The sequence below is a fragment of the Erythrolamprus reginae genome, chromosome 2 (assembly GCF_031021105.1).
Source record: "Erythrolamprus reginae isolate rEryReg1 chromosome 2, rEryReg1.hap1, whole genome shotgun sequence".
Lineage (NCBI taxonomy): Eukaryota > Metazoa > Chordata > Lepidosauria > Squamata > Dipsadidae > Erythrolamprus > Erythrolamprus reginae.
Genome location: NC_091951.1, coordinates 183,288,701 through 183,314,266, shown reverse-complemented (window position 1 = coordinate 183,314,266; position 25,566 = coordinate 183,288,701). Strand labels below are relative to the sequence as shown.

The 25,566-nt window shown below is 39.9% G+C and overlaps 1 protein-coding gene across 4 annotated transcripts in view; it reads left to right on the top strand.

Annotated features, from left to right (window-relative positions):
• Nucleotides 1–25,566, top strand: part of SLC4A8 (solute carrier family 4 member 8) — a 104,436-nt gene that overhangs the window by 42,369 nt on the left and 36,501 nt on the right. Inside the window, exons 3-11 of one of the 4 annotated variants that reach the window (XM_070740702.1) lie at nucleotides 4,173–4,304; nucleotides 6,732–6,867; nucleotides 9,339–9,499; nucleotides 11,916–12,086; nucleotides 13,608–13,643; nucleotides 17,463–17,554; nucleotides 19,963–20,120; nucleotides 23,313–23,400; nucleotides 24,334–24,480. In XM_070740702.1, the coding sequence (XP_070596803.1) occupies nucleotides 4,173–4,304; nucleotides 6,732–6,867; nucleotides 9,339–9,499; nucleotides 11,916–12,086; nucleotides 13,608–13,643; nucleotides 17,463–17,554; nucleotides 19,963–20,120; nucleotides 23,313–23,400; nucleotides 24,334–24,480 (1,121 nt within the window). The remainder of the gene's footprint in view (nucleotides 1–4,172; nucleotides 4,305–6,731; nucleotides 6,868–9,338; nucleotides 9,500–11,915; nucleotides 12,087–13,607; nucleotides 13,644–17,462; nucleotides 17,555–19,962; nucleotides 20,121–23,312; nucleotides 23,401–24,333; nucleotides 24,481–25,566) is intronic. The other 3 variants (XM_070740699.1, XM_070740701.1, XM_070740700.1) reach the window with 3 other exon arrangements.

Below are 25,566 nucleotides of genomic sequence, written 5' to 3'. Positions count from 1 at the left end.
TTGAACCCAAATTTTCTTTTGCTAAGCTAGACAGTTATTAAGTGAATTGTGCCCCATTTAACCACCTTTCTTGCTACAGTTGTTACTGGTTTATTTGATTCATATGGAGGCCCACCGCAACCAAGAGTGGTAAAGAATCAATTAAAACCAAATTACAATCACAATAATACACACACATATACAGTATATCAGTTGAGAAAAATAACAATAGTTGGAAAATTATAATTCATAGATGCTAACATAAGCAGGAAAAGGAGCCCTTCACATTTTATTTTTTTAATTTTTGCTACTTACCTCAAACTGCAAAAGCAAGGGAATTGTCAAATACCCAAGAGGTTATTATGTGTTAAACAGTTAAAGTAACTGTGTTTAATTTGATGGCTTATATTGCAGGTGAAAATAGATCTCTAAAAAATGGTTGTTCAAAAAATTGTGGTTTCCCTTCCTGCTTATGAATGCTGATCCTGATCTACGCAGATAACTGAATGTTTTTTTAATCAGTATGCACCAAGCATAGCTTTCATTGTCTTTTCTTCCAATCCAATTCTCCTGAGTGTATAGGCCTTTTTACAAGAAATTTTCTTTCCCCTTGTGCAGTGGACAGGCAATTAGAAAAATAGACTCCTTCTCTCTCATTTCCTATATTAGTATGATTCTCCCTCAGCCTGCAATAGCCGCCCCGAGTCTACGGAGAGGGGCGGCATACAAATCTAATTAATAAATAATAAATAAATAAACATGTTTTCACCACTAACATGGGGGAATTCTCACCAGGAGCAAATGTAAATCTCTTGGTATTAAATAAATAAATAGACCTTTATTACAGTCAAAGACCATCAATATAAGATTAGATTAGATTAGATTTATTGGATTTATATGCCGCCCCTCTCCGCAAACTCGGGGCGGCTCACAACAATAATAAAAACAGTACATAATAACAAATCCAATGCCCACCAATCTAATTACAGTTTAAAATTAATAAATTCATAAAACAATCCCAATGTATATAAAAACAGACACACAGTCAATCAATCAATGGCAAAACAACATGGGCAGGGGGAGATGTTTAGTTCCCCCATGCCTGACGGCAGAGGTGGGTCTTAAGGAGTTTACGAAAGGCAGGGAGGGTGGGGGCAATCCTAATCTCAGGGGGGAGCTGGTTCCAGAGGGTTGGGGCCCCCACAGAGAAGGCTCTTCCCCTGGGTCCCGCCAGACGGCATTGTTTGGTTGACGGGACCCGGAGAAGGCCGACTCTGTGGGATCTAACCGGTCGCTGCGATTCGTGCGGCAGGAGGCGGTCCCGAAGATATTCTGGTCCGGTGCCATGAAGGGCTTTGTAGGTCATAACCAACACTTTGAATTGTGACCGGAAACTGATCGGCAACCAATGCAGACTGCGGAGTGTTGGAGTGATATGGGCATACTTAGAGACGCCCATAATTGCTCTCGCAGCTGCATTCTGCACGATCTGAAGTTTCCGAACACTTTTCAAAGGTAGCCCCATGTAGAGAGCGTTACAGTAGTCGAGCCTCGAGGTGATGAGGGCATGAGTGACTGTGAGCAATATAATAATAATAATAATAATAATAATAATAATAACAACAACAACAACAACAACAACAACAACAACAACAGAACATCCAAGAACCGTTTCAGATTCTTAGAATCTAGACATTTTAGTATCTCTTTGATCCTAGTAGCAGTAACTCTTGGTAGCATAATCATCCTGGCTACACTCATGCCTGAGCAGAGACTCTTAAGAGACAGAGAGGAAATGCTTACAATTTTTCTGTCAATGGAGAATGTCAGATGGCGTGAACAAAATATAGAGAAAGGCAAGTCCGAAAGATGCAGCAATCAGATTATGTTCTCAAATGAGCAGTTCATCTCAATAGTCATCTAAAAATGGACTTGTGCTAAATGTGGACTATAATACATAGTAATTATTAAAGTACAATCCACATGATAATGCTGGATATCCCTCTTTTAGTGCTAGTTTTGATTGCAAGGCTTTGGCTGGCTATTTCAAATTCAGAAACCAACAAGATTGCTGTACTGACTTAGTTTGTACATCACATTATATAAACCATTTAACATTTAGAGACTTAGCAGATGAGAGAAAAAAAACAAAAGCAGGTAAACAAAAACTCATAGGAAATTCAATCGAACACTAATGGGAATCCATCACTGGGCTTACTTTGAAGTTGTGATGGAGGCCAGAAATATTCTCTTCCAGCATTTATCCTGTCACTGTCAATTATTTGAAGTCTTTCCGGGTAATTGTGGTGCTATCCAGTCCAAGTTAGAGACCATACAGAATGTTTTGTAGCTTTCTGTGTGACTTATTGGCAAGACGCATTAAAGACAAAATACGTCAAATATGGCAAAATCAGCTACTGTTTCAGCAGTTTGGGCCCGTGTGAATTAATACATGATCATATCAATCTGTGTGATTTCTACCCTATTTCCATAGAGGTCAAATTAGTAGTTTGGAGCACTTCTAACCCATCTTTGACATTAGACGCCCAGGTGGGGTATTTTTGTTTTTTGTTTTAAATATATGAAGTACCTTCCATTAGCTCAGGCTTTACTGGAATAGAGATCATAAACACGTTTGCTTCACTACGCAGCTGCTTTGTTTAACAGCTCAGTTACCAATTCCAAATGTGGTGGCTAAATTAGGAATAGCAGTGGAAACTGCAGTTTAATGTTTCCAAATGTGAAATAATTCACTTGGGGAAAAGGAATCCTCAATATGAGTATTGTATTGGCAGTTCTGTGTTAGCAAAAACTTCAGAAAAGAATGATTTAGGGGTAATGATTTCTGACAGTCTCAAAATGGGTGAACAATGCGGTCAGGCGGTAGGGAAAGCAAGTAGAATGCTTGGCTGCATAGCTAGAGGTATAACAAGCAGGAAGAGGGAGATTGTGATCCCGCTGTATAGAGCGCTGGTGAGACCACATTTGGAATAGTGTGTTCAGTTCTGGAGACCTCACCTACAAAAAGATATTGATAAAATTGAACGGGTCCAAAGACGGGCTACAAAAATGGTGGAAGGTCTTAAGAATAAAATGTATCAGGAAAGACTTCATGAACTCAATCTGTATAGTCTGGAGGACAGAAGGAAAAAGGGGAACATGATCGAAACGTTTAAATATGTTAAAGGGTTAAATAAGGTTCAGGAGGGAAGTGTTTTTAATAGGAAAGTGAACACAAGAACAAGGGGGCACAATCTAAAGTTAGTTGGGGGAAAGATCAGAAGCAACGTGAGAAAATATAATTTTACTGAAAGAGTAGTAGATGCTTGGAACAAATGTCCAGCAGACGTGGTTGGTAAATCCACAGTAACTGAATATGCCTGGGAGAAACATACAGTATACCCATCCTAAGATAAAATACAGGAAATAGTATAAGGACAGACTAGACGGACCATGAGGTCTTTTTTTGTCGTCAATCTTCTATATTTCTACGTTCAATACCTATATACAATTTATGTACAGTGTATAAGTAGTCCTCAAGTTAACAACAGTTCTTTTAATTATCATTCAAAGTTACAATGGCATTGAAAAAAGTCACAATGAATATTGCCGCATCCCTATGGTCACGTGATCAAAATTCAGATGCTTGGCAACTGATTCATATTTATGACGGTTGCAGTGTCCTGGGGTCATGTGACCACCTTTTGCTACCTTCTGCCAAGCAAACTCAATGGGGAAGCCAGATAACAACCATGTTATTAACTTAAGACATAACACCTAGCTGCTGTGGCCTAGTAGTTGAGCTCTTGCTTCACAAGCAGGAGATTGTGAGTTCAATCCTAGGTAGAGGCAGATGTAGAGTCTCCTGCTTGGACAGGGAGTTGGACTAGATGACCTCTAAGCTCCCTTCCAACTTTGTTAAAGCTGAGTCACCTGTAACAACTATAAAGCCATAAAATGGGACAAAACTCACATAATAAGTGTCTTGCTTATCAACAGAAGTTTTGGACTCAATTGTGGTCCTAAGTCAAGGACTACCTGTATATACTGGACTGATGTTCCAAGGTCTACATCTACATAATGACAAGGTGTGGCTTTAATGAGGAAGACGACACTCTGTTTTTCTGATAGTTTGTGGTGTACATTCAACAAAGTCAAAGCCATAAATACCTGACAATCTGCTTTTATTCCAGGGCACAGGACATTATATGTTGGAGTACGGATGCCTTTGGTTAAACAAGGCCACAGACATAGAACCCATGGCCCCAAATCCAGGAAACGAGATCGGATAAAGGAAAGTATATTGAAGGAGCAGGAAACCTATGGTAAGTGTGTGTTGATAACAGAACACAGTGGGAGAGTAAGCCAAAGTCTCCTATTTGCCATATTGTTGTATATACCCTGTTTCCCCAAAAATAGCGTCTTATATTAACGTTTGCTCCCAAAGATGTTCTACCTCTTATTTTCAGGGGAGGTCTTATTTTTTTTTCAATGAAGAAAAAATGCAGCTTAGCGGGAACATTGTCGCCGATGTGTGTTTTATGCATCTTTCTGATCCGTTCCAAGAATTGACATGTGAATTAATGATCCGAAAGACGCAGCAGCACCCCTACCGTATTTAAAACTACCGGTATCCGGTATCCGTTAGGGTGCATTCAGGGGCGGGCTACCAATAGCAGCCCTACCAGAACGTGCCAGGAGCACGCCCCTCTGTGCATGTGTGGGGCACAATTTGGCATTTGTGTATGTGCAGAAGCCAAATCCCGCGCAAAGATGCTCATGTGTGCAATTTCTGGGCTTCTTTTGCTTCTGCGCATGGGCAGAAGCAACCCCCCCAGAAATTGGAAACAAGAGTTGCCGGTCTCTCACGACCGGCAAATCAAGGTAAGATCTGCCAGCCCATGCCGCACCGCTCGCCCTCGCTCCCCCCACCATGCCACTCGCCCTAACTCCAACCACTGCTCCCCTCGCCCCTGCTTATTTGGATCACCTCCTGTAGGGGCCATGGCACAGGGAGCAGGCCAGGTGGCCCCAATCCTGGCTGCGTGGCCTGTTCTGTGCTCTCCCGCACTGCAGACATCTCTCCTGTGGCCTGGGAGATCAAAGAGCAGGCCACAGGGCCGGAGCTGGGTCAGGCCGCTTTTGCTGCTGGCCCCAGCTGCTGTTCTAGGCGAGGCAGTGAGATTTGGCTGCTGCGCATGTGCAGCAGCTGAAATCTCCTTCCGGCAAAAAAAAATTGCCGGTTTCTTTGCTTCCATGCATGCACAGAAGCAAAAAAAAAAGAGGTAATTTTTACCAGAACCACACCGGTGCGTGTGCATGGCGTGTGCATGCTGGATGGCAATGGAGCGAGCCTACACGCTCCATTTCTGTCAATGGCAGTCCCCCTATTCCACCTAGTTGCCCACCCCTGGGTGCGATCCTGCTGCAGCCGCTTGTTGGATGCGTATTGGATGTGTTTTAAATCTGATTGATGCAGCGTTTTGGAATGCAATTTATGGACAGCAGTGTTATATATGTTCTGTTCGGGAATGCTATGAAACGTCTCCTACGTATTACTTTTGGGGGATGCCTTATATTAGGCAATTCTACGAAACCTGGTGGCTCGGACTGGTTCTTTAGAACCGGTAGTGGAAATTTACCACCACTTGCTGAACTTGCAGCAATGACTGGTGGTCCATGCATTCGAACCAGTCCTCTGGTCGCCACAACTTGCAAAAAAGACCCTCTGTGCACACGCAAAGGCTTCTTCGCATGTGCAGAGGATCATTTCCTGGTATTTTGCATCTTGTGATGAGGGCGGAAAACATGCACTTCCGTTGTGATCAGAACCGGTAGGGTAGATAAGTGGAATCTCCTGACAGCCACCTATCTGAAATAGTATGGGGTCTCCTGCTTGAGCAGAGGGTTGGGCTAGAAGACCCCCCCAAGGTCCCTTCCAGCTCTATTCTGATTGATCAAAATTGTAATTTTTTTCAGTGCTGTTATAATTTTGAACAGTCACTAAATGAATGGCTGTAAATTGAGAACTGCCTGCATGCTTTTTAATTCTTTTTCCTTGATTCTGCTGGCGTTTCCATATCCACCAAGAACACATTTATTTATTTATTTATTTATTTATTTTGTCCAATACACAATGAGATTTTTAGTGGGTATAGATCTATATACACATAGTAAAATACATGATGAAGGTTATAGAGGAGATACTCATAGTAAAATATATCTAAGAAATAATAGAAAAGAAGGTATAGTAATAGAACATATCAATGAAAGAATAGAAGAAGAGATATAGGAATAGAAGAAAGGTGTAGGAGATATAGGAGAGCAATAGGACAGGGGACGGAAGGCACTCTAGTGCCTTACTGACCTCTTAGAAATCTGGATAGGTCAACCGTAGATAATCTAAGGGTAAATTGTTGGGGGTTTGGCGATGACACTATGGAGTCCGGTAATGAGTTCCACGCTTCGACAACTTGGTTACTGAAGTCATATTTTCTACAGTCAAGTTTGGAGCGGTTAATATTAAGTTTGAATCTGTTGTGTGCTCTTGTGTTGTTGTGGTTGAAGCTGAAGTAGTCGCCGACAGGCAGGACGTTGCAGCATATGATCTTGTGGGCAATACTTAGATCTTGCTTAAGGCGTCTTAGTTCTAAACTTTCTAGGCCCAGGATTGAAAGTCTAGTCATTACCATTGTTTTCATTACCATTGTTTTCAACATTAGGATTATTAATACAACCTTCCACTTTGTTAGATACCCCATCTCAGCGAGTTCACTTTATCCTTGGTATGGAAGAGGATGATGAGCATGTCCCCCATGACTTATTCACAGAAATGGATGAAATCTGTGTGAAAAAAGGTGACAAATCAGAGTGGAAAGAAACAGCAAGGTAATAAATAAATAAATGAATGAATGTATACATACAAGATTGTATTCCACCTTTCTGTACAGTTGGTTTAGCTTTATAATCCAGAAAGAAAGCAAAAGAACCAGGGAATTTCCCCCCCCTGCATGTTGATTGTTAATGAGGAACAAGCAAATCACATTTTAAATATGGAGGGAACTGGTACAATAGTCTTCAGTATGTCTCTCCCAATTTTACTTGGACAGAATTTGCCAGATCAGGATTTCTGGTCTAGAAGCAGCAGCTGCTCCTGTGCAGAATCTGTTCTTATTTCCCCAATTTTACCTGCAAATCTCTGAATCTGGCAGTCTGTTCAAAAGTTTTGTGGGTTATTTTGAAGTGTACAACTGGATTTGTGTCGGCATAATATCGTGTCAAATCAGGAGACTTCTGTGCATTCAGTAGCTCACCTTACAGCTATGGGAAACATTTCAAGCTTACATCATCTTTGAATTCAGTTAAAATCAATATATGGAGTAGTGCATTTCTGTTGGCTATTGTACTGATAACTACTGTGCCAAATACCACTTTGAACAGAGTTCAGAAATGGTTTTAAAGTAATTCCAAACTTGATTCAGGAGTACATTTAAAACACTACCAAACATAATTCAAAATATATGAGTAAGAAAATAGAAAGTAACATTTGGAAGCTGATAAAAACCTTACAATAATACATTTATTATTGGCTTGGTTTGTTGTAAAATGATGCCATCTTCTGGCGGATAGAATACTAATGTCCGCTAGTACACTGCATTGCCTATACTGTATATTACTTCCACATAACTGTTGTTACTATGACTGGTAGCCATAGTTCCCTCTAAGCTGAGCAGTGAGCAATCGCTCACTTAAAAATCATCATCAACTCAGAGTTTTCCAAACCTGCCCAGAAGCCGAGAGGGAAAGAGTGAGAGGGAAGGAGAGAGAGAGGAAGAGAGGAAGAGAGAGAAACAGATAGAAAAAAGAGAGGAAGGAAAAGAGAAAGAAAAAGAATGGGAGTAAGGAAGAGAGAAAGAAAATCAAAATCTGGTTTGAAACTAGCTCAACTATTTAAGTGGCATTTTGATATTGATAGAGTTGCCCTATTATGAGCTCACTGTTATAGACACACTGTACAGTATTTTATTTTGAAATTCTCTGAGGCAAAACAGGGTGGGTTTTTTATTTGTTTGTTTGTTTGTTTGTTTATTTATTATTTCTGTGCCGCCCAGTCCCGAACGGACTGCCGCTCAGACACTATACTTTCCCGCCCACTCCCCCAAAAAATTAGAGGGAACACTGCTGGTAGCACAGTGTTACTATGACTGATAGCACAGTCAGCCAAATGTTTAGATTTTGTCTAACATATTATTTAAATCAGAAGATTGAGAGTTCAGTCTTGGGTAGCAGCAAATGTAGGATACAAAGAAAAACGCTCCGCTCCGTCCGGTCACACTCCAATGCTACCCTGAATTAAAGGATTACAGGGTTGCAAAAAGGGATTATTATTATTATTATTATTATTATTATTATTATTATTATTATTATTATTAAAAATATAGGAATTGAAATGAGACAGTGGCACTTCTTGTAAATTTAGCATATTTGTGGTTTTGGAGATTGAGAGCAAAGCAAGGAATCTATTGAGGTTATTGCCAGGGTAAATTTAAATTAAGCAGCATTCTATGAAAAAATAGCGATAACAATAGCATTAGCACTTAGATTTATATATATGCGTCTGAGTTCCAAGGGCCACATGATCACTTTTTCTATCTTTCTGACAAACAAAGTCAATAGGGAAGCCATGTTTACTTAACAACCTTGTTACTAACTTAACAAATGCAGTGATTCACTTAACAACTGTAGCAAGAAAAGCCATAACATAGGGCAAAACTCACATAACCTCTGCCGCCAGGCATGGGGGAATTGAGATCCTCTTTCCCCCTAGGCCTTTACAATTCTATGCATGGTATGTATGTATGTATGTTTGGTTTTTATATTAATTGATTTTTAATCATCAATACCAAATTACTATTGTACACTGTTTTATTGTCGCTGTTAGCCGCCCCGAGTCTCTGGAGAGGGGCGGCATACAAATCCAATAAATAAATAAATAAATAACAACTGTCTCACTTAACAAACAGAAATGTTGGGCTCAATTGTGATCACAAGTTGAGGACTGCTTGTACTTCTGTATTCATTTATGATTTCCCTGGGCCCTGTAGACCCTTTTGTAAATGAAAGTAATGATAAAGATTGGTGTTTTGCACTGCTTTAATTCACATGGGACAGAGCCTCGCAGATTTTGAGGAATATGTCCACTGACTGCATTACACTAATATTAATGCATAAAAGCTTTCTTGGTTTCTCTATTTCACAGCTGGGCCTTCCAAGCCATGTGGAAAAATAAATAATGCATTGATCCTGAAATCTTTTGCTATAGTATTTGATTTGGATTGTGTTTCTTGCCTTACTTGCAGGTGGCTGAAATTTGAGGAAGACGTAGAAGATGGAGGAGAACGATGGAGTAAGCCATATGTGGCTACTCTGTCGCTGCACAGTCTCTTTGAACTGAGGAGCTGTATCATCAATGGGAGTATCCTTCTGGATAAATCTGTAAACTGCACTGAAGACGTTGCAGGTGCTATTTTTAACAATTTATGAGAATAAAAGTCAAGGAATCTGTTCCCTGTGTCTTCTTCTGTGTATAGAGAGCATCCTTCCTGGATATAACCTGCCCAGATGCAAACTTGGATTAGACAGAAATTTCCTCAAATTCTGGAAATCTGTTTCAAGGCAGAATACTATAGCAGTCTTCCTTAATTTGGTGCCCTCCAGATGTTTTAGGGATATGACATTGGGAATATCGAGCCTTGCACATGATGACTAGGAATTTTTGGAGTTATATTTCCAACAATCTGCAGGACCACTTTTTGAGGGAAGGTTTTTTTAAATTTAAAAATCAAGCTGCTTTGCCCAGTTCGGTGATTCATTACATTTAGAGAATATTAATCCTCATTAACACAGGTTGGGTGTGTGGGAAGATAGGATGCCAAAGTAGTACAAATGGTTGTGTAAAGAGTGTTTATTGTGCCTGGTTTTTCCCCTTTAATTATTTTTAAAATGTTGGATTAAAAAAATGTGGAAGCCAGAACAGATTTGGCTCTTTTTATGAACTACCATCATTACTCATGGAATGGAGCATCAGGGATAGCTATTCTGAGAATTAAATATGGCAGTTAAGAATTTTCCTCTGATTGTTGCTTTGGGGTGATTGTATTGTTTCTATGCTAGGTATTTTTTCCTCAGAAAGAAATAAAATGGATATTTTTAGTATCCTTTACTCAAGCATGCTACTGCCACTTTCTACCCAATCCCAGGGCATGAGATCTAATTTAAGAGATGAACAAGTATGAACTTCTAAATCAAAAGTCAATAAGATTGCATTATCTGATGACTGAACCCTTCTCACATTGAAATAAATGCCAGTATCCTTGAAAGAAGAAACACATCCTTGTTCTTGAATATGATACTATATAGCTTGAAGGGTACAAGAAATGTACTGATATTGCAAATACACTTCTGTATAAGTCTTTATATTATACTGTTCAGAACCATTTTGGGAAGTAAGGAGTGGACGGTAATCTAAACACTTTTCTTAGCTGTTTTATTTGGCAATTATAAAAAAAATTAAAGGGAAAAAAGCTTTGGAGAAAATAGAGATCTTTTCTGTTATTTTTGAACAGAGTGTCTGTCTGTATGCCTCAGGCGTGGGTTCTGTATCCTTTTGCTGCTAGTTCACTCAGGATGCACCTTGTGTGCGCAGCAATCAAAAAATAGCTTCTTCACATGCTCAGAAGCAAAAATTAGCTTCTGCAGATGTGCAGAAGAGAAATCCAAAATGGCGGTGGCTCAGGAAACATGGAGACAGAACTGGCTCCATGACATCATTGCTGAATTGCTAACAGTTCTAAAGAACCGGTTAGGACCAGTAGGAACCCATGACTTCATATTTCAAACCATCTGCCCATTAGTATCTCTGAATAGGCCTGATGAAAGTTGTAGTTCAAAATATATGAAGGAACCTGAGTTGCAGACAGCTGGATGGAATAAATTTCTGGAGGGTGGGTTTACCAGTGCCTTTCACTAATATCATAGATAAACCTCCACCTCTCCTTTTGAAGACTGAGACTTGGCTTAGATGAAGTCTGATCTGATTCTGCCAAGATACAGTAAAAGATAGCCCTTGAATTTACATTTCATTGTGACCATTTGAAGTTACAATGGCCTTGGAAAAAGTGACATGATCAGTTTTCACATGATCATTGAACCGCCCCGGAGGTCATGTGATCAAAATCCAGGCACTTGCCAACTGGCACATGTTTATGACAGCTGCAGCATCCTGGGACCATGTGATTACTATAAATTTTCCCAGCTGGACTTCTGACAAGCAAAGTCAATGGGGGAAGTCAGATTCACTTAACAACTCCAGTAATTCAGTTAACACTTCTGGCAAAAAAAGGTCATAAAATTAGGCACAAAAGCTGCCAATGGAATAGAAATTTTGGGCTCCATTGAGGTTATAGTTGAGGACACCCTATAATTGTCTCACTTGAAGACAAATTATGAATTACACTAATTTGTTCTGAATGATGGTCCAGTCTCTGATTTGTTGTGAAATACTCTTTCTTGTTAATGGAGTAGTTTTAAAAATGCGGCTAATTGCAGTGTGCAAAGGATTATATGCAATAATAGGGAATATCTCTGAACCAGGGGTGGACTGCTGCTGCCTGGACTGGGGGGGGGGAGATGCAATGGGGTAGCGAAAATGGAGCTCCACCCCAGAGCACCCAATTTGCACTGAAAGATGTTGAAAGAAAATGCAGGCCGTCCTACATAAGCCACACCAACAGTATGGTAGTAAAAATTTTGGTAGCCCATCACTGCTCTGAACCTTAAAACCATACCCAGTCTAATCAATACAATTTTAATCCAGGATCATTGATTGCAGTGTAATCTGCATTGCATTTGTATAATTAGGTGGTTTTCTCTTTCAGAAATGATCCTGGATAGCCAGACAACCTGCAGTGAACCCACACGTAAAAAATTCTGGGAAACCCTCTTGAAAAAACACCACCATCAGTATGAAAAGAGGAGAAACATCCTTGTCCGTTCTTTTGGAGAAAGTGGCCATAGAAAGTCTGATGCTTCCTCAACAGGTAAGACAGGTAAAGCATCTCTGTAATCTGGCTATTCTGGTCCAAATTTCATCATTACATTAGGAATTATGAACCCAATATTGAGAAATCATTGGGAATATATAACAACTTATGATTTACAATGGCCACCAGTTCATTTGCATAACATCCGAATTGAAATCCAAACCACAAATGTTTGTGCATGCATCTAAGTGATCAGAGTATCCCTTCCTAATCTGTCAGTGCCTCTGCTTGTTTTCTGGATTGTACATACCATATTTTTCATTATATAAGACACACCCTTTTCCTCCCTAAAAGAGGCTGATAATTTGGGTGAGTTTTATACTCTGAATGTAGCCCCCCCCCCCCTCCAGCCCTAATTAGCTGCTAATGATCTTCCCAGCTCTTACCTTGCAGGCTCTTTCATTGTTTCACTCTGTGAAGAATGTTTTCCAAGCCCTAAGTCTTTGCAGGCTTTTTCCATTGCTCTACTTGCTCTAACCATTTCTTTCCAGGTGCCAATGATGTTCCTGGCTTGCAAGCTCTTTCATTGTTACTTTCTCAGAATAAAGTTTTTTTTAAGTCCTTATCCAGGGGATAAAATAATGTGCTGAAGCTCTAGTATTCGTTGGTACTGATTTATTATTTCATGTTAATTCAGTATTGATAGTGGCAACCATATAGATAGATTTGCCCAGAAATATTTCATAAGAAGAATCCTTCACTCCTCCTCCCACAACAAAATACCTTACTCCACCAGACTTGAAATACTGAAATTAGGCAATTCACAACTACATCATCTCCAAACTGATCTAACCATAGTTCATAAAATCATATACTAAAATGTCCTTCCTGTTAATGACTACTTCACTGTCAACCGCAACAACACACGGGCATATAATAGATTCAAACTAAATTTCAATCACTCCAAAACAGACTGCAGAAAATATGACTTCAGCAATAGAGTGATCAACATCTGGAATTCACTACCTGTTGCTTCTTCCACAAACCCCAAAATCTTTAACCTTAGATTGTCTACAGATGACCTCTCACCTTTTCTAAGATGTCTGTAAGGGACGTGCATAAGTGCACCCTTGTGCCTACCATCCCTGTTCTACTATCCTATTGTCTTCTTTTATTATTACTTTCTATGTTATGTTTATATAAACTACTATCTTATACTTCATTGACAAATAAATAAATAAATAAATAAATAAAATAAAATAAATAAAATGAAACAAGCTAGAGGTTGAGTGTCCAATCGCTAAACTCTGTTCAGCATACAACCATTTTCCCAAAGTTCATCAATAGCAATTTCTAATTCCAATTTTTGAATGCTGTTGATAATGACTAGTGTTGGCAAACCCAACAAAGTTCGGGTTCGGTGAACTCACCCGAACTTTGCCGTGACGTTCGGATGAGTTCGCCGAACCCGACAAGCAGCAGTGCCGCTGCGGCGTCCTTTTCTGTAAAAATAAACAAGCTTCTTTTTATTTTATAAATAAATAAGCTTTATTTTATAAATAAATAAGCTTCTTTTTATCTTTACAGAAAAGGATGCCGTGGTGCCGCTGCAAGCAAAAGGAGGTGAGAAATTCCATGATGAGATTCAGGGGCGGGGCCTGGACGTCACGGAGACTCCCTCCTCCCCATTTTGGCCAGCCAGGAAGTAGTCTCCATGACGTCAAAGCCCTGCCCCCGGAATCCCATTGTGGGATTTCCCATCTCCTTTTGCTTGCAGTGCTGCAAGCAAAAGGAGGTGGGAAATCCCACGATGGAATTCCCCACTGTCTTCCTGGGCGGTGGCATTTCGTGGTGTTCGACCGAACGGCGAACCCAAACTTTACCCGAACTTTTTAAAAAGTTCAGGTTCGGGTTTGGCATGCCGAACACTGCAAAGTTCAGCACGAACCTGAACTTTGCAAGTTCGGTTCGCCCAACAGTAATAATGACAAAGGAATTACTGTAGATCATTTGTTTTCTAGGAAAAATTTCCCAAGTAATGGAAGTCTTTTCTACTAGCCCACAGATCGAAGCAGTTAGGCTTTCATTATTGGGAGATGATCCACCACTTTCAGTGCTACTATTATGGAAGAATATAGTCAGCAAATTCATGCAGTGATTTTTGCTTGTTTTCTAAAACTAAATTTTGGCTTTGGGGATGAAATTTTCATTTTCATAATGTATAATCACCCCTTTAGGATGTGACCTTATCATATCCTCAATTTGTTTAGTTCAAAAATAAAAAAAATTAATTGGAGGGAGCTAGGAAATACTTGTCATTTTGTTCAAGTTGCTCTTTTAAAAGAACTGGGTCATTTGCTTGCAATGAAAATTGTTATAAGCTAAAATATAAATATAGACTGGTGGATCTATCTACAAATTCTAACAAGGTATAAAAAAGAATCAGAAGGGACAGCTATTGACTGTCAAATTTAACAAATAGACAAATTGTTAACAGGCCCAGAGGAAAAAATAATATCAAAAATCTATAAATACCTAACAGAATATGAAAAACATGAGGAAATAGTTAAAGGACTGATAATCGCCTGGGCGAAAAACATTGGTCGTAATATTCATCTGGCAGAATGGGAACAAACTTGGAAGAGAAATACTAAAATGACTAAATCAATAATATATAAAGAGAATCAATACAAAATGTTATACTGGTGGCACTTAGCACCGAAAAGATTGCCTCAGATATACCCAAATTATAATCAAATATGCTGGAAGTGTAAAAAAGAACCGGGCACCTTCTTCCATCAATGGTGGTCATGCCCCGAAGTGAAAAAATATTGGATGCAACTTAGAAAGTGGTTACAAGAAATAACTAATGTTGAAATAACTAATAACCAATGAGTTCTTTTTATTAGGCATTATCAGTAACTTGTATGAGAAAAATGTTAAATATTTGATGTTATACATTGTAACAGCTGCAAGAATAGTCTACCCAAAAAAATGGAAAAATCCACAAATCCCCAGCGATAACACTACTCCTCTCCAAAAAGACCTGGACGCTGTTTCTGAGTGGTCTAACACATGGCAACTCCAAATCTCAACCAGAAAATGCTCCGTCCTACACATTGGGAAAAAGAATCTGAACTCCAAATACGAACTGAATAATCAAATTATCCCAGATAACCCCCACTCGGTTAAAGACCTCGGTATATTAATAACAAAAGACTTAAGTGCCAATGCCCACTGTAACAACATAGCCAAGAAGGCTTCAAGAGTTGTAAAACCTAATCCTATGTAGCTTCTGCTCTGGCAATCTCTCATTACTCACCAGAGCTTACAAAACGTTCGCCAGACCCATCCTCGAATACAGTTCATCTGTTTGGAACCCATATCGCATCTCAGACATAAACACCCTTGAAAATGTTCAAAGATACTTCACAAGAAGAGCCCTTCACTCCACCACTCGAAACAGAATACCCTACGAGAATAGACTTTCAACTCTGGGTCTAGAAAGCTTAGAACTAAGACGCCTTAAACATGATCTAAGTATTGCCCACAAAATTATATGCTGCAACGTCCTGCCTGTTGGCGACTACTTCAGCTTCAACCACAACAACACAAGAGCTCACAACAGATTTAAACTTAAAATTAACTGCTCCAGACTTGACTGTAAAAAATACGACTTCAGTAACCGAGTTGTCGAAGCGTGGAACTCATTGCCAGACTCTGTAGTGTCATCCCCAAACCCCCAACCCTTTACCATTAGACTATCCATGGTTGACCTCTCCAGATTCCTAAGAGGTCAGTAAGGGGTGTGCATAAGTGCACTAGAGTGCCTTCCATCCCCTGTCCTATTGCTCTCCTATATCTTCTATGCTATTCTTTCCTATATTTATTCGATTTTTTCACTGATATATTTTATTCCTATTTCTTCTCTTCTATTCTTTCTTAGATATATTTTACTATGAGTATATCCTCTATAACCTTCATTATATATTTACTATATGTATGCCCAATATAACTCTAATTGTGCAATGGACAAAATCAATCAATCAATAAATAAAAAGGAGTTAATTGGGAAAATTTATGAATATGCAGAAATGTACCGTTTGACTATGGAACTGAACGATCAAAAGGACTCAGATTACTATGCTATTTGGATGAACTGGTACAATTGGATACAAAAAAGAAACACAAATCAATAATAAGTGATAGGATGTTATAAATGTACAAATGTAAAAATGAACAAAATATCAATGAAATGTGAATAAATGGATGTTAACCTGCATGAAAGTAATAGAAAGTACAGTGGTACCTCTACTTAAGAAAAGCTCGGAATTTGGGTGGGAGGAGGAGGAGAAAGAAGAGGAGGAGAACTCTTACTGCCGAAGGAAGATGGTGAGTTCAAGGGAAACAAAAAAATCCAAAACTTTAAGGCTTTTTTTAAAAAAAAGAGGGACTGCCCAGAGCGAAGGGAACGTTTCTTTTCTCTGGGCTCTGGCAGAAGTTTATTCCCTCTCCAAACGCCCAGAGAAAGGTAAATGCTTTGTTCACTCTGGACTGCCAAAGCCTCCTTAAGCGCCACCGAAAGGCTCCTATGGCAGCCCAAAAAAGCCCAAGATGGCCGAGATTAAAGGGGGAATGGCCGGAAACTGGCCGGGCCTTCGTGCCAGTCTAAAATTTCCTGGGAAATTTTTACGGGCTCAGGTTCTTAATCAGAAAATGGTTCTTAAGAGGAGGCAAAAACATCTTGAACACCTGGTTCTTATCTAGAAAGGTTCTTAAGTAGAGGCGTTCCTAAGTAGAGGTACCACTGTATTATGTTAATATTAAAAATCAATAAAAATATCTGAAAAAAAAATTGTTATAAACTGACCACGTTACCCCAAAGCATCAGTTCATGAAAGTTGTTTTCTTTTGTACATGCCATTCATGTAAATAAAATAATTCATGGACATTATGGACATTATATGGACAGATGGACATTATAAGTGAAATCAAGCAATGTACATGTTTATTATTGATAAAGGTTTGTTAAATATAATTTTTCTCAAAATTATATGTGCAATGTTTGATGTTTAACAGTGGTTCTCAACCTGTGGGACCCCTTTGGGGATTGAACGACCGTTTCACAGGGGTCGCCTAAGACCATGGGAAAAGACAAATTTCCCATGGTGTTAGGAACTAAAGCTTCTATTCTGGTGGCTTGGAACATATTTTTACAATCCAACCAATCAGGTGTTTACAGTGGGGTCGTCCCTCTGATCTTCCTGCCAATCAGCTTAAAACTCTGTTGGGAAAATTGGTGCTAGACTTATGGTTGAGGGTCACCACAACATGAGGAACTGTATTAAAGGGTCGTGGCATTAGAAAGGTTGAGAACCCCTGTTGTATAATGTAATAATTAATACAACAAATTATCTAAATTTTTCCTCTTTTCCTATTTAGGAACGACTTCACTGTCTCTTCATCCACCTTCTAACACAATAGATATTAGAAATGGATTGACTCATGATACTACCCCAACAGACGTGATCAAAGTGAGTTAATTAATTGTTTATCACTAATTGTAAGAGCATCTAAAAAGGTAAAGGATTTTTTGACAGACAAGTCATAGTCAATAAGGATGGGATCTCATCATTCTTCTGTTCAGATACTAAGCACAGGAGCCTCCCAGGGTTGTGTACTAAACCCTTTCTTTATTCCTTGTACACATGACTACTGCACCCCATTGTATAACACCAACACGATTATTAAATTTGCAGACGATACAACAGTGGTGGGGCTGATTAATAAGAAAAACGAGTCTGCTTACAGAAACAAAGTACAAGGGCTGACACTGTGGTGTAAAGAAAATAATCTTACACTGAACACCAAAAAACCTAAACAACTGATAATTGATTTCAGGAAGAAGAAAGATGTATGTTTACCATTGTACATAAATGGCGAAGAGGTTGAGAGGTAGTTTTAAATTTCTGGGTATTCATATCACAGAGGACATCTCATGGACAATGAATGTTAACATGCTTGTGAAGAAGCATCTATCTCAGCATCTATTGTTGTCCTACTATCGCAGCACCATGGAGAGCATCCTAACATATGGCATTCTCGCATAGTATGGGAGCAGCTTTGTAGCGGGTAAAAAAGCTTTATAGAGAATCATTAGAACTGCCCAGAATATCATTGAGCTCCAGCTACCAGCTCTGGATGATATCTTCACATCTCGCTGTTTTAGAAAGGTGCACAATATTCTCAGAGACTCTTCTCATCCTGCTTACAATCTTTTTGGACTGCTGCCTTCTGGCAGAAGATTCAGAACCATTAAAACTTGAACCACATGTTTTCTGAACAGTTTTTATCCCAGAGCTATAATTGCACTTACCAACGTACTGGAGGTCACCATCAGTGAACTGCTGGACAATAGTACAGTGATACCTTGTCTTATGAACTTAATTGGTTCTGGGACGAGGTTCGTAAGGTGAAAAGTTCGTAAGATGAAACAATGTTTCCCATAGGAATCAATGGAAAAGCGAATACAGTAATGCGTGCAAGCCCAAAACTCAACCCTTTTGCCTTACGCTGCTGGGAATCCCCACCTCCGGACTTATGTTGCCAGCCGAAGCGCCCATTCTTGCGATGCTGCAATTTCCCTGAGGCTCCCCTCGCTGGGAAACCCCATCTCCGGACTTCCATTGCCAGCAAAGCGTCTGTTTTTGCGTTGCTGGGATTCCCCTGAGGCTCCCCTCGCTGGGATTTCCTTCCCTTTGCCAGCACTGAATCCCAGAGAGGGGAGCCTCAGGGAAATCACAGCATCGCAAAAACACGGAAGTCTAGAGGTGGGGTTTGGGAATCTCAGCAGTGCAAAAACAGGCACTTTGCTGGCAACAGAAGTCCGGAGGTCGAATTTTCCAGCAAGGGGAGCCTTCGGCTGTCAACGGAAGTCCAGAGGCGGGGCATCCCAGCGGTGGTGGCGGCTTGGGTTCGTAAGGTGGAAATAGTTCGGAAGAAGAAGCAAAAAAATCTTAAACACCGGGTTCGTATCACGAAAAGTTCATTAGATGAGGCATTTGTAAGACAAGGTACCACTTACTTGGTCTGTTGTGTGGATGTTGGATGGTTCAGGTGGGAAATTGTGGCAGGTTGAGCATGTTTTTTCAGATTGTTATGTATGTTGAGATTGGTGTCATACTAATTTCATTGCATGGGTATACTGTGTATATACATACAATAACAATAAAGTATTCATTTATTCATCCATCCTTCTACCCACCCACCCATCTACCCACCCACCTACCCATCCACCCATCATCTCTGATATTATCTCTCTATAATGTCTATTTTTAAAAATTCAAAATTCAGTCCCCAAAGGAGGATGTTCTCTAGAATTTATACAGGTAGTTCCTGACCACCACTGGGAACTGGCACTAAGTATAACAGTTGTTTAGTGAAATGGCACATGTCCCCGCTGACTTACATCAGTTCCAGATGCAGGTGTTAAGCAAAACACCATGAGTCATTAAGCACAATATCATGTGACTGTGACTCGCAAATTTCTTGCTGAGTTTCTCATTGCCTAAGCAGAGGGTTGGACTAGAAGACCTCCAAGGTCCCTTCAACTCTGTTGTTGTTGTTATTATTATTGTTATTATTATTATTATTGACTTTGCTTGTTGGATGTCAGTAGTGGATTGCATGACCCCAGAAGGCTACTTCTGCTGTAAATGCACACTGGTTGTCAAACACTCAAATTACAATGAAATTATAACAGAGATGCTGTGATGGCCATAACTTCAAGGTCTGGTCATAAATCATCTTGTTCAGTGCTGCCATATCTTTGAACGGTTTCTGAAAGAGTGTATTATCTGTATTTATTAAATTGCCTGTATTCATTACCTGTATTTATTAAATGTGTCATAATATCAGTTCTGCCTTTTTTCTTTGTCATTAGACAGATTATCCTTTTATGAAGAAGATTCCCGTTGGAGCTGAAGCTGCAAATGTTTTAGTTGGAGAAGCAGATTTCTTGAAACAACCTATTATTGCCTTCTTACGCTTATCACCAGCTGTTCTTCTTCCAGGCATGACTGAGGTTCCACTCCCTACCAGGTAGAATGTAGTAGTGATGATGGACGTATTTGGGGATAATTAATAGTACTGAATGATGTCCTCAAGTCAGTGGTGCCTTTTAGTGATTGCATCTATGCAGTTTTCTTGGCAGTGTTACATTAAAACAGGAACAAGAATTGGAGAGAATAATGGGATTAGAATGTACAATTTTTTAAAAAATAATTAGGTATTTGGCTAACAGCGAGATGTTCCTTGATCAAGGAAGACAACTATGGGAAATTAATACAAAAAATAAAAACAGATTTGGAAAGATGGAGAACATTACAATTATCTATACTAGGTTGAATTTCAATCATCAAAGTGAACATTTTACTGAAATTGCTTTATCCTTTCCAAACTATGCCCATAAAATTAGATAATTTTTTCCCTGGATTGCAATTAAAATTTAATTTAAATTACAATAAAACAAAATTTATTTGAGCATTTTAAAAAGCAAGAATAATATTAATAGATTTTCAGGATCATAGAAGCAAAGGTGGGATAGCACTACCTGACTGACAACTTTATTACAAAGCTGCTTCTGGTGTGGGTTAAAGGGTGGATTAATCTAACATTGGAGGGGCATGATCTACAAAATGGTTGGTATGCTTTCCTATGGGACAAAGACAGTGATGGGCTCCCACAGGCATAGTTCCCTCTAAGCTGCGTAGCACGCTGGAGCGCAGGCAAATCCTACGGACAGCCCAGAGTTTTCCAAGCTGGCGCGGAGCCGGCACGGTTTCTCCCCGGCCGACAGCTGATTCGCCCCTCCCAAGCTGTTGGCAGGGGAGAAACCTCCGGCTTCTCTGGCTCTGTTCTGAGGCTGCCGTCACGCACACCCACCTCCCCTGTGACCTCAGAAGAAGGTAGAAGATTGCGGGGGAGGCTGATGGAGGCCAGCCCCCTCGTGCCAATGAAGGCCGCCCTGCGGGCTTTTTCTAGTGTCTGGATACAGAGCGCCGAGGGACGCCCTTCTGCTTCCCCTCAGTTGCCGCCGTGTGTGCCGTATCACTTGCCTGGCGGCGAGCGTTTTTCGCAGGGTTCCACCCCCAGTTTGGATGGGGGCGGCTAGTCACCATGGACATCCAAAATGGGCACGCTGCTGGCAGGGACCCAGTGAGAAATGCCCGCCGCCGGGCAAGTGACACGACACACGTGGCGGCAACTGATGGGGAAGTGGAATGGCATCCCTCGGGGCTCTGTATCCAGACGCTAGAGAAAGCCCGCGGGGCAGCCTTGATCGGCGCGAGGGGGCTTGTTCCATCAGCCCCCACCCCAGTCCTGCGGCCCGAGAGAAAGCAAAAGGGGGATGAAAGCGGGAGAAAAACAGAAATGAAGGTGACAGAAATAATAAAAGTAATAAATAATAATTGCCCGCCCGCTGAAGTTCAGCCGAGTCTCCTCCCCACCCTGGCACTGGGCCAGGAGCGGTGTCTTGGAGGCGGGGGGCTCTGGAAAGGGACTCCCCCCAGCTGGCCCTCCTTCCACTCTCCCCTCAGACCACGAAGGGACCAGCAGCCCTGAGGCCCCCTCCGCAGCCGCTCTCCGCCTTTTCTGCTTCTGCATTGAAATGGGAAATGTGCTTATTCCAGGCAGTTCCGGGGCTACGTGGAGCACAGACGGAGAGTCTCCCGTTTGCTTTCACCAATGCTGCCTAGCAGGTCCGGGGCCGCCCTTGCATTTAAATAACCCCGTAGTGAAGAAGGGGCTCTGCAGAGCGTCTGCTAAACTTTCTTCTCCCGAACCCCTTCTCCCACTTTTACAAAGGATGCTGGACCGCAAAAGGGCTTTTATGGGGTTCGTTTAGTGGCAGTTACTGTTAAAATTGAGACATTTTCTACTCCAGATTGTTTGGTGGTATTTTAACTTGATAAGTTTAGGGGAGAAGAAGGGGGGAGGAAGAGAGAAGGAAGGAAGGAGGGAGAGAGAGAGAGAGAAAGAAGGAGGAAGGGAGGGGAGGGAGAGAGAGAGAGAAAGAGGGAGAGAGAAAGAGAAAGAAAGCGAGAGAGAGAGAGAGAGAGAAAAGGATGTATTAATTTGTAAAATTGGATTAGAATTTTAGAATTATATAGAATTACATAGGTAAAATTAATGGAAGATACATATGATAAATAAGGGGTTTATGATATGTACTGTATGGTTTTATGAGTTTGCATTTTGAATTTAAAATATACTTGCAAATGTAGAAGATTGATGAAAGTTAGTAATAGTAAATGCTAAGTGCCTGAAAATTAATTGAGCTTGGAAATATTGAATGAAATTATAGAAAAGTAAATATGGAAATATATTAATTGATGCATTGGTGTTCAGATAGATTTTCATAGTATTACTAGATTACTATAATACTATGATAAATATTTAAGAAATGAAGATTTTAAAGCATGGATTTATTAATAGTTGTGTTTTTGGATTTGCTGGTTGTTTTAGTTTTAATAGTAATAGATTTTGGTTTTGTTTTATTATTAATTTCTTTTAATAAAAAAGAAGGGATTTTTTTCCCTATCTATCTATCTATCTATCTATCTATCTATCTATCTATCTATCTATCTATCTATCTATCCTTCTATGCTGCTCAGTCCCGAAGGGACTGCCGCTCAGACACTATACCTTTCCGCCCACAATAAAAAAAAATTAGAGGGAACATTGCCTACAGGTATGATCAGGTATGCAGAAGCAGTTTATCTTTTTTCCTAAAGTTGAAGATGGCTTTAGGGACTAGAGGCTGCAAATAGATAAAACTTTAGTGTAAGCAACACAGGGCTGAACAGAGCAGTGGTGGGATTCATGTACCTTCCCTACCAGTTTGCAAATGTGAGTGTATGCGCCTCACCTGTGCATGTTCAGTTCTCAAGCATTACATCGGGGTGGGGGTGTGTGGAACCTCCAACAGTCACCAATACTGGTTCACATGATCTGGAGAGAACCGGCTGAATAGAGCCTGATAAGTTCAGTAGTGAGTAAATATTGGAGCAAGCGAATGAGGAGGAATAATTTCACCTTCAGATATTTTTTATACCTGGAGAAAAGTTTCACTGTTCTAGAAGATCGTGGAAAGGTCTTTTGAAGACTTTGTCTTTTCTTTAATTGGACAGGGTCTGTCTCATTTAAATGAGACTTACTTTTCCAAATGACTTTAAAATGTTTGACTTATATTGCAATCATTTCTTCTTCTATTTCTCTTTTAATAACTAGGTTCTTGTTTGTCTTGCTGGGTCCAATAGGGAAAGGGCCGCAATATCATGAGATTGGAAGGTCAATGGGTACCCTCATGACTGATGAAGTAAGTGAAGTACGGATCATTTCACTGTGTACAGCAGTGTTAATTTTTGCATAGCTGCCTAGGGCAGGGGTAGGCAAAGTTGGCTCTTCTATCATATGTGGACTTCATCTCCCAGAATTCCTCAGCTAGCATGATTGACTCAGTAATTCTGGGAGTTGAAGTCCAGGTTTCTTAAAAGTTGTCAAGCACTGTGGACCTAAGCCATTTACATTTCTTTGAATGAGTTATACATCAAAGAACAATAACAGAGTCATAAAAAGAGTTATAAAAGTCAGAAATAATGATTGCACACACTCCAGATAAAGAATTAGTAAACACATGGTAGAATTACTTTTTTGTTTTTCATAACACATATTCCCTTTTAATATTTACATCACTTCATTGTAAATTGTAATAACCTGTAATATGTGTTACTTTTCATTCATTCACATGCTATATAATCAGAGCCACCTTTGTTCTTTTTTAAAAAATGAGCCATGGTTAAACCAATTGTGACTTAGGGTGACTGGTACACTCAGCTAAGTGAAAAAGTGTTTGATTTTGGTGGGAACTTATGCAAGGATGCTGTTTCTCTACCAACCTGCCTTCCATTTGATTGCTTATATGTACCCGGACTATCATTAAGTGTTGTACCTTATGATACTTGATGAATTTAGCTTTTCTTTATGTACACTGAGAGCATATGCACCAAGACAAATTCTTTGTGTGTCCAATCACACTTGGCCAATAAAAAATCTATTCTATTCTACCTGGAAAAATATTATTTATCGATATATTGTTCCACATTCAAGGTAAATGATTTTAAAGTTTTTCTTGTTTAACTAGTTATCCAGACAAAGATTCTTTTTGAGAGAATGAATACCGGTATATGGGGACATTAGAATTGATTTAGCTATTGTGTGTAAGTAAATGTCTCTCTCCTGTCTGTAATAGGTTTTTCACGATGTTGCTTATAAAGCCAAGGATCGAAATGACCTTGTAGCAGGCATTGATGAGTTTCTAGACCAGGTGACTGTGCTGCCACCTGGGGAATGGGACCCATCAATCAGAATTGAGCCACCTAAAAGCCTTCCTTCTCAGGTAAACTGTGGCTTACTTCTCTAACTCAATAAAACAAAATAGTAATATTTTAAAAATATCATCTAATATGTCTCTAAATTAGATGGCTAGAATCATAGCACAATGTATATATTTTTGTCATTTATTGGCTAAGGCTCCCTAGAAAGCTATCTCAGCTATTTGGCCTGTTTTAATTGCAAAGAAAGAAAAATGATCCTGCTTACTTATTGGAATCAACATCAACACTAAGGCAATTGTGTTCAAAGGAAATTGCAGGTAGTCCTTCACCTATGACAATAATTGAATTCAAAATTTCTATTGCTAAGTGACATATTGTTAAGTGAGTTTTGCCCCATTTGATAACCTTAAACTAGCTAGGCATTTTATGTCTAGAGCTGGGGTGGCGCAGTGGTTAGAGTGCAGCACTGCAGGCTACTTCAGCTAACTGCTAGCTGTAGTTCAGCAGTTCAAACCTCACCACCGGCTCAAGGTTGACTCAGCTTTCCATCCTTCTGAGGTGGATAAAATGAGGACCCAGATTGTTGGGGGCAATATGCTGATTCTGTAAACCGCTTAGAGAGGGCTGTAAAAGCACTATGAAGCGGTACGTCTAAATGCTATTGCTGTTGCTGGGTTGCCAAAGAATCATATGAATATGAGACACTGCAACCATCATAAATGTTAATTGGTTGCCAAGTGCAAAATTTTTAATCATGCAACTGTGGGGGTGTTGCAACAGTGTGAAAAATGGTTATAAGTCATTTTTTAAGTGCTGCAGTAACTTTCAACAGTCACTAAATGAATGATTATAAATCGAGGACTACCTGTGTGACATTTATACGGCTTTTGATATATACAGTAGCACTGTGTTTCCCCCAAAATAAGACCCTATCTTATATTTTTTTGAATTCCGAAATAAGTGCTTAGCTTTATTTTTAGGGAGGTCTTATTATTTTGGCTCACTTGGAGCAAGACGGGGGTTCCTCTTGCCGTCTTACCTGATTTCCAGCTCTGTCTCCCTAAGCAGGGGAAATGGCAGGGATTGGCTGTGCATGGGTTTAAATATTTTCAGAGGAAGGCTTATTTTGGGGGGAAGGAGTTATTTTA